The 10424-nt window shown below is 33.8% G+C and overlaps 1 protein-coding gene across 1 annotated transcript; it reads left to right on the plus strand.

Moving 5' to 3' along the window:
* The first annotated feature begins 6894 nt into the window (after positions 1-6894).
* On the plus strand, positions 6895-10424 carry LOC142986430 (uncharacterized). The gene is made up of 3 exons (XM_076134929.1): positions 6895-7026; positions 8651-8879; positions 9773-10424. Exons 1-3 carry the CDS (start codon positions 7009-7011, stop codon positions 9931-9933), a joined length of 408 nt encoding a protein of 135 aa, XP_075991044.1. The 5' UTR covers positions 6895-7008; the 3' UTR covers positions 9934-10424.

The raw sequence follows: 10424 nt of genomic DNA on the forward strand, positions 1-10424 counted from the left end.
GAAAGCGGCTTAAAATATTATGTAGATAAAAGTAATATTTTAACTATTCCTGTAGTTATAGAGGTCAAAGAGGGTCATAAACCGGCGGTACCGTTATAACATACATTCCTTATAAAGTAATAAAAACGTCATATTCCTCATAAAAAGTCATTCAACAAATGACTACCGTCAGCCGGCAGGACCCCGGCTTAATTAATTAAAATAGTTAAAAGAGATTGGATGATATAATCATATGTAAACTGTAGAGGGGAGTGCGGGGGTCTGGTACAATATACCACCCACCTCGACTCATATGACCATCATAAATAGAATATATGGAAGCAATATTCTGTTTTAAGAGCCACTTATTTATCAAAGTTGAGGATACAAGCACCGCTCAGGCTTACAAATGTTGTTTTTGTTTTATTTTCATTGCTGTTTGCCCTTCTATAAGACTCATGGATAGAGAACGTTACATACACGGATCGAATACATCGTAACTTATTTAAGATATGCAGTACCATAACTTAGTACTTCCTATTTAATCACTAGAAACGCGAGACAAAAATAGTCTGTTTTGTGTTTGTTGAAAAAATGCAAAGTCAATAGGTTTCATAGTCAAGTTTTTCGTACCATCCAAATTGTAGTCATAAGTACAGACTTCTAATAAAACAATAAACGCCGACGAATTATAGAAGTTTTTCACAGCAGGCTGGCGCTGAGTGACTTTTATAAGCGAAATGGAGCAAACGACATCAACGCGCGACAATGAAAACGTAAAATAGCCACACACATACACAAACCTTCTATTATATTTCCGATAACTTTACTTTGACGTATATTTTGTCAAAAACCTACAGAAAATCCGATGATAGTGTAGGTTAGATATGCCCTAAAGTAATTAAAATGGTGATCGTGTGAACTAATCAGAGATAAATTGTTTGTACCTCGCAGCTCAAACTTTATGACATAAGTTATGTTTGTTTGCTTATAACATTTTTACGAGTTTACATAAAGTGTCGATAAATCACTGTCTTACTTAAGTACTAAAGAGGATCCTTTAAGTTTAAGCTGCTTACAGGAGTGATTAATTTTACTGATCTATTAGCATTATAACATGAAGCTATAACATTTTAGAATGTCAGGAGAAAGTAATCGTAATATTGAACAGCAATAATAAGTGTAAGTAGCAGATTTTAAATTTGTCTTCAGTAACGGGTGTTTCGAGTAGTTCAGTAGGTACTTACTTACTCAGCTTTTGCTCAATCATATTGTACTTAGAAGTATAAATACAGAAAGATCTTTTAATTACTTGATAACCGGAGTAAAAAGATTCATCCAATACGAGTACGCACCTCGGTAGCTTGTATGGGAGTACAAATATTATTCTAATCTAACTACAGCAATTTTATCACTTTCGAAGAGTAATAATTATGGTTCATACAGTAAATCATAATCATTCATCTGAATAAAAAAATAAATTTTGAAGAATCGGATAATCTCGATATCATACATATACCTACTCCTCGTAAACGCACTGTTCAAAGTACTACTATTATTAGTAAAGGTATTTAATACCTTTTCTAGTAGCACAAGCCTCGTACCAATCTCTTCTACAGTATTCTTTCTGTACGAACTCTCACGACGTACTTATTGGTTTCGTTAATCCCACTATTGATTACACTGGAATGCAGGATGGCCCTTATGTTTTAAAGAGATTCATGACGCCCCGTCCCACTAACCTGTAATTGATATTGAAGAATGAACATCGAGGTATTTCGGCGTATTCTACTCAATGTACTGTGAAGATGAGAATTTGATAAAAGAAGATCGAAAGCATGCACTTATTTTATTTTAACATCTCGATTATCATTTGTTTTCTCGTTGCAAGCCTTTTAAAAGTATTTTTTTAATGATTTTTGCACTAAGGACTTTGTTTGCCTCGCGGAATTTTTTAGGAATTTACAAATGTCAGATGCATATTCTAACCAAATTCAGACATATTTATTGTTTCTGTTCTGTATTTCTGTTACCAAAGGATTTTAGACCAAATACCCACACCGTTTATTGTGTGAAAGATATAGTAAATAATTTTTCTTTAATTTTACTCATTTCGATAATTTCGTAAGATGCAGTCATCGTCAGAAATATGTATACACAGTCATATTTTAAATCGCACATTCTCCCTTCTCCTGAACACGTCAATTTAATTATTGTTATTTATCAACAAACGATTCGCAGTGATTGTATAATTCCTCTGAAGTTAACATACATTAGTAATTTCACTATTGTATTGATAAAAATGCATATTTATAACGTTGACCAATGACCGTACTTAATGAGATTCAATCATCTCGAATCTCAAGATTATGAATGTTGTATATTGTATCCGCAATTAGCGAACAACTTGCACCTTCAGAACTCATTACCGACGTAAATGTTCACATTATGTATACTTATTGCATATGTTTTACATAATTTACTTTTTTTCAATCATTACTCGTTTTATCTTGTCCGTTACTTAAAATTCTGTGATGACAATCTCGAATACATTTCAGATTTCGTTCAAAAATATCAGTTTCATATCGTATGGAAGTAATTGAAACTGATTAATTTGTGAGAATATTTACGACTTTTAAGTATTGTTTAAATGTTGCAGAAGCTTTTAGCGAAGGATGATTTCATTAACGTCTAATCAGTTGCATATTTTATTGGTAACTAGAATAACCCGAGCAACTCCTCCCAGACACTTATCTTTTTGACAAAATGTTTTTATAGATTTTCAATAAATAGTAGTAAATGGCGCAGTCTGCACTCGTCACCTAGTGACACACTCCTTATTTATAAATTAGGGCCCCACAATTGTTAACCTGAGAAAATTATACAAATAAAGATTATACCTACATTACAGCTCTATAAAACAGTAAACATGTACAAAACGATTAACGTTTTAACAACAACGTTAATGAATTGAACAGATAACATCATTCAAGTTATTGTACTCACTCAGTACACGTAACCGAGTTAATAATAATGCCACTTAGCGGCTTTAATTGTGTTCTTTCATTCCGTATATACAGTAAGTGTGTCATATCGACGACGGGCCCACATCGACATTATGAAAGGTACTATAGTGTTTACAATATTACATAACTGGAACGGAATAGTTGCGTGTGCGTTGTATCACTATCTCAACGGATGCATTTCCAAGCGATTGCTTTTAGATATATCTACATATTGTACGTACATTGTAATTACCGCTTTCATAAAAACGCGGCTCATCAACGCACAGACAAAACCTTATTGTTGTATTTTGAAACTGTTACGCGGAACTAGTTCTCTTATTCTAACACGATACATGTCGAATCAGAATGCTAAACGACGGTGGCACACGCTATCGACCGTGCAAAAACTAATAAAATATAACATAATATCATGTCTACATATTCGGTAATGTATTACAAACTTTGATTGTTAAAGTAGGTAGTAAGTGTTACCTCACATGCAACCTGTCACAGTTAAGTCTGTCATGTAAGTTCGAGTTCGAAACTGAGGAGTAAATGTAACTGGAACGAAACGATAAACCGGAATAAGCACTCTTTGGTAAAATGTATATTCTGATCTCTTCGATATTTTAAGGTACTATCAAACCAACCTAGAACTTTACCTTGTTAAGTATTTTCATACCAGTATAAACATAGAAGTTTAAACTTAGTCCCAATATCCCCATATATTATTGGATCTGCGTACTTATAGACTAGAGTTGTCGTATTAAGAGAAAGAAAGTTTTTTTTTTAAATCATCATTTAAACAAGGTTTTATAAAAATTGGGTAATTTGGAAACTAAAACCAAATGATAACAATAAGATTTCTTAACTTTTAATTTTTTGTTACATTTTTGTTTCATTAAATTACTTGTAAGTTCTCAGAATTTTCCACCGTTTATGAAATTAAAGTAGCAGTATTATGCGTTAACAAAACGATGTTATTGTAATATTTCATATTGAAAAAATTAAATATTAAAATAACACTAATGCCATTTATATTACTAACATGTTGGGATGAAAAATCTTGAAGATCTCACATTAACATTTACTCTCCAACTTAAGAATCATCTCAGTCAGCAAGTGAAAACTACAGTCGTTTAAATACGAGTAACTTCATAGTACCTAAACGTAAACAATAGTAGCAATACATTCATCATCAAGAGTCACAGTCGTGACTAAACAAAGCTCGGAACAAAGAGGAAACCTTTTACAGATTAACTTTACCACGGCAATTGTACGTAAACACTTACTGCCATTATGGCTTAGGTTCACGCAGGAAGTTCTTAATATTCAAAAGTACTTCCTTTTAAAAACGTTTTACTTCACACGTTGTGTAAGAATAAAATATGGACACATCATAACAATTATGTAGATGCTCGGTGCACATAAGAGATTTCATCTTATCTAAAAGAAAGATCGGGGAGTAGGTAACGCATTGTTGGTTCTAGCGTATATTAAAAAAGGTAAATAAAGTGAAACTATTATTGTGGTGTTGGGAAACGTGGGTATTTCCTCAATTGACCTTCTAAATGGACATAGGAAACTCTCTGTTTCAAGTCGAATGCTTCAGACGTCACGGATGATCGAGCGGATGTTGGTGGGCTCGGTATCACCATTCATGTTCATATACTTAGTATCTAGTGCTAATTCTAATCAATAGTACAGAAGAGCTCAGTACGCTCAGTGCTGATCAATACCAAAATAGCGGTCTTTAACCTATGTGAAATACTGGTATGAAATTTTAGGAGCTTTCAGTAAACTGCTACAATGTCCAGTCAGCAAATATCTATATCTTGTTCGCTATCAAGGTCCATTATAGAAAAGATAAAATAAAGAATTGATAAAAATATGGTGTCCAAACAATGCGTCATCATTATATTAATTACTATCTTATAGTTGAAATTGTTCTTGGGCCAAACTGGTACCGGTTTTGTCAAAAAAGTTTGACTTCGTAATAACGAGGCCTATTATTTTCTATAACATTGAGTTAATTAAGCAAAAAACTCAGGGCCACCCCTTTAAAATCACTAAATAATTTAAAATTGTAGTCGTTTCAAATCTATGAAGAAAACACATTAATGGAATCAATCATAATACAGAGGGAGTGAAACGGGTAGAATTGCTACCAATTTATCAATTAGCTGCAATAATTTACCGTGTTAATGCAAGTGGACGTACATGACAATACAATTCAAGTAAAACATTTTCTGTGACATTTACAATGACAAATGGATTCATACCATTCGAACGTTTAAATAAATGTTGTACACATAAAGTATTTATAAGTCTGTGTATATTTTTGAACCTTAACAAGCGAGTGCAAGTGATGAATGTTCTAGAACAGTAATCAAAATATTATATGGCTGTTATAATCTCATCAGCTTCCCTCTCGTTCGAATGATAGTAAAAGTTCGCTTCCGCTCGCGACTGTGCGCACTTACATTGCAAGTTTACTTTGACTCATGCACATACGCATCTCTTTCTGATTGGTACTCTTAAATCATCATACTAAATTGTTAAACCTTATATAACGTAATGAAGCTAGATTTAGAACGTCTGAAGCGAATAAATAAAACAAAATGGTTTCATGCATCGTTTAGGTAAAGAGCATAACTGGTATACTTAGTTCTAATTAAGCAAGTTAATTAGAATAAATTCCGGAACATTTTGCAGTATACAACTCACAGTGCACAGATTGCAATTTGTATTGTAAGAGAATGGATAAATTATGACTTCTGAATATTAATTTTAACTACTTTTCAAAACAATGCTATTTTCACTTGGTTCAATTGTACCAGTACCATACATATTTCGGAAACCTGAAGATGCACTACATGACATTTTTTTAAAATGATTTAAATGTTTTAATCTACTTAAACCATGTAAACAAGTAAGGTAGACATGTAACGTACAAAACTTCATCAAACAAAAACGCCGTAAAAAGTTATAGTCGGCTAACAATTAGCATTAGACACTGTGCTTACTGGTAAAAACTAGATTACAGAAAGAAAAACAGGGAAACTACTTAAATTTTTTGATCTGACAGCTGCACGTAAACTACATTGTAACTAAGCCGAAATTACAGACTTTATTCAATTATTTCCACCTGATTATTGTCATTGATTGATTCTGCTGTGCGCTGATTGACTACTAATAGCATGAAGATTTAGGTGCTAAATGCAGATAAGTTAAGAACAACTATTAACGTGTTATAAAGGATTTCTAATAACTAATATCGAACAAATATGTTTTTTAGGAATATTTGAAAAAAAAGGGTTTCAAGAAAAATTGTTTATTCATTTTAGAAAGATATATTTTTTTAAAACATTCACAGCTCCAATTAATATTATTAGAAGTTTTAATATCTAGTGTTACAAGAAGAACTGCACTAGCCCATTGTTCCCATAAGCACTATTTTTTTATAAGATTCAGACTGAACCTACATAAAATTACTTTCCTAGATTTATAATTGATTTTTGAACTACTATACAATAGTTTAATCATTTGGTCAATACCGAGCAGTAACGCCGCGACACTCTTCGCGCCCACCGTGCACCGTGTTTTGTCTGATACGATCTCAAAGTTCGTTTTCATCTCTCTATCACAATCGAATTTCCACTCTACTACTACAATGTAAATTGTATTTTCACTGTAATGATAGAGTTCTAAAGACGTCTTCGCAGAATCTCGCTCATTGAAAAATAACCCTTCACTGTTATGAATTCGGATTGAAAATTTGTTGCATGCTTGCAGCTGCTTGTAAAGTATTCGCGATTTAGAATACTATGTTTTGTTACACTGTAATAGAAACGATATTTGTGTGAGCGGTGAAGTACTCCGCATTTGATCGAAGGCGCCGAGAGGCAGTGTCGCGAAACGCGACCACGTTGCGATATAAAAGGAAGTTTTGTTTAAATTTCTTTATCACACACCAACTGCCTGCACCCGCGTTCGCCCACTCACCGGTATATCTACCTACATCATGTCTGCACGTTTTTTGGTGAGTTACATTATTTAATTCAATAATATAATATAAGAAATATTACTCATCCACAGAGACGCGCCAAATTGGGACATATTTGTTCCCCTGAAATAATGTGTAAATGGTTCAAGGATCGTACATGTGATGTAGGTAGTCACGTGATGATTATATCATATCTTCGGTGTACTAATTTCGTTTTACTGAAACAATTCGGAATATCCTTAGCTATATTTTATTATTGTATTGTACCAACGTTTGTGAGATTTCATACTGAGTAATTTGGAAGTGCGAAACAAACGAAACTAAGAACATTGAAATGTGCGGAAATTCTGAACAAAACTAACTACTTGTAGTGTCACAACTAGTTCGGAAATAAAAAAATAATAGGTTTGCGAATGAAACAACGATTGAGCGACCCAATAAATGTTGCTTCATTCATCAATCAAGTGGAAGAAGCAGTTTGTCGAAGTTAATTAAAAACTTTGACACAATTTCCCTCGCGGGAGTCATGTAATTTCACGTTCATCGTTACATGCATTATAATCGACTAACAAGGTTTCAACAAAACAAAATAAACGTTTTGCGTTCATGTTCACAACTTTATTGCAGATATAAAACGAAGTGTAAAAACTTTACGAACTTTCTTTGTAATGATTGTTGTATAATATTTTGATCTCAAGTTCAGTTCGTGAAAGCATCACAATGATTATTATGTGAGCTATTATGTCACGAATATTATTGAGTGGTGCAGTGATTACGTACTTTTCGTTGAATGAACGAGGGACACTGGGTGAGGCGGTGGTACCGAACTACTTGGTGTAGTTGTGTTTCACGGAGAGATACCTCATTGTTGGTTACATAGATTCAGCCGATACCTGGTCAGTTAGAAAGTTGCTTCGAATGTCACGTTCTTTTTAAGTGTTTTTTTATTGTTTATTGAGTGATTATTTGCATTATAACTTTGTGAATGTACCTTTATTCTCTTTACTATGATTATTTTCATAAGCAATGCAAAAACGCCTAGCGAAAACCCATTGTCAGTCTGCTCAAGCGATTGTTTTACTGTTATAATTATTACTTAATCTCTTATGATGCATAATTAACTTACAGAATTGCGTCTTTTTGCACCAGCCAATAAGTGCATGACGTAATAAAAACCCGTAAAATTTCTTTTTCTCCATAAATCGTCATCAAAACTAGTTCCACACTTAAATACATTTCTATTCGCCATTAAACTTTGTTCATAATTGACGAACCTCTGAAGGTTTAGCACACTTCAGTCTGTGCTGCATTTAGAAGTAATTGACCAGGTATCGGTTTGAAAAATATCCACATGACACGCTCGTAACATAATGATATATTTTATTCATCAAAATTAGTTCAGTAACCACTGCTTTACCAAAATAAGGCCATAACCATACACTCCGTATTTTTATCTGAATGCAATAATACTTTAAATTATGATTTTATGAAGAATACCGACATATCTGTCACACGTAGTCTGTATTCGAAATGACTTCAATATACTTAAATTATAGGTTCGTGATCGCAACAACATTTCGCTAGTAGAACACCTACCTATCCCTGACACAGCACAAACCCTAGGTGACACAATTCTAATAGCATTCTTGTCTGATTCCAGCTGGCGTTAGTCTGTGTGGCGGAGCTGTCGCTGCTGATCTCAGCGGGTGGCGGCGGCGGTCACAAGAAGGTCATCATCCACGTGCCGCTGTTCGTGAAGCACCACCACCACAAACACACCATCGTCAAACACATCCACCACAAGCACGGCGGCGGCGGCGACGACCACTATGAAGTCCTTGGATACACGTACGGCGAACCTAAGGCTGCCCCTCATTTCGGCGGTGGAGGTAAAAACAATTATTAAGCATCTAATATTCAGATTTGTCCTAAGAAAACTATCTGAGTTAATGTTAGTGTTGTTAGTCAAAAAGCTTTTACAAGATTATTATTGATTAGCCGTCGAAATTTTCATGTACTCGATACGAAAACGATAATTGCATTGCCTGCCCTGGAATCGATTTACTCGCGTAAAGCTAGAATTGAGACATAGTAAAACCCTTTTTAGAAACTAGGCGCAAGTAGAAAAAAAGATCCAAAGGCACGAACGAATAAATGATAGTTAAGTAACTAATTTTCTAGTAAAGGATTATTGTTTTCAAAATTCCTGTCTAACACACACATTAAGAGTTATAAACTGTTTTCGTTGAGTTATAAAAACTAGTCCCTTCTAATAACTACGGTATAATTATATAGCTATTTGTTTGAATATAATCGATGAACCGAAACCAGCTAATTGATAATTATAGAATACAACGAATTCCTTTAAATTTTAATTGATATTTTCTCATTCCCAAGTAGGTAGACGATGTTTGGGTATCTAATGTTTGTATGAACTACATATTTCTAATTTAGCTTTAGTTTAGAAATCTACTATAATAATATTCAGTGCCCACGTATGATTTAGCTATATCGAGGAATATTTTAAATATGTATCTTTTGACAAATAATACAAGGGCTTACCGTTTTCTTTAATGAACTTAAGCAAATTATTTTATTAAGAATGCGACAATATTTATATTTTTAGTTTTTCCATAAAACCATAACTAAGTACTAATATACTATTTATGGTAAAGTCCTTAAAAGTATAGGTAAAGTGTAAAGTAAAGGTTATTAGGTAAAGTCAAAAGTCTGAGAAATGCATGAGAACATTTTATTAAACAAATATCTGTGCATATTTCAGGTCACGGCGGTGGTCACGGCTGGGGAGCGGCCGAGGAGTCTCATGACGGAGGCTATGGAGAGGCTCCCGTAAGCTTCGAAGGAGGTGACCACACCGGTTACGCGCTATCATCTGGCGGCGAAGACTACAGCTCCGATGTCGGCGGCCACGGTGGATACTAAACAAAACCCTTTACATTTTGTACATAGCACAGTATTAAGGTTGTAACTCTGTACAGTATTGACTGAAGAAAGATTTTGTTACTCGGTTTATAGTATTCCATTACATATAGGATGTACACGACGAAGACCTCAATATTTATAAACGCACGTGTGGTATTTTGTAGCTTTAGGACTGACATACACATGACTTAGAAACATTGTTAAAACTTGCCACGGAAATTTCGTCATAAATAACGTGATATAATTTACAAAAGATAAAATCATCAATTGAACTAGTATCAGAAGTATATTTGTGTTGAAAGCATGTGTATTTCATAGTTTTTTTTACAAGTTATGAACGTGATTGTATGTTGTTTATAAGTTGGCAGTTCAACTGCAACTCATTCCTGTTGATTGTGTTAGTGTTATTTAGCTTTAAGAAACGAATGTTGTGAATATTCCCGTTTGTGCGGGACCTGTTATTAATATTATATTGTTGGTTATTTAAAATA

Source organism: Anticarsia gemmatalis, chromosome Z (assembly GCF_050436995.1).
Source record: "Anticarsia gemmatalis isolate Benzon Research Colony breed Stoneville strain chromosome Z, ilAntGemm2 primary, whole genome shotgun sequence".
NCBI classification, from domain to species: domain Eukaryota; kingdom Metazoa; phylum Arthropoda; class Insecta; order Lepidoptera; family Erebidae; genus Anticarsia; species Anticarsia gemmatalis.

Bases quoted from the DNA above. Each gene is read 5' to 3' on its own strand.
- LOC142986430 (XM_076134929.1), top strand. The intron at 8,880-9,772 runs GTAAAAACAATT...TGCATATTTCAG, and splicing joins CCCTCATTTCGGCGGTGGAG to GTCACGGCGGTGGTCACGGC.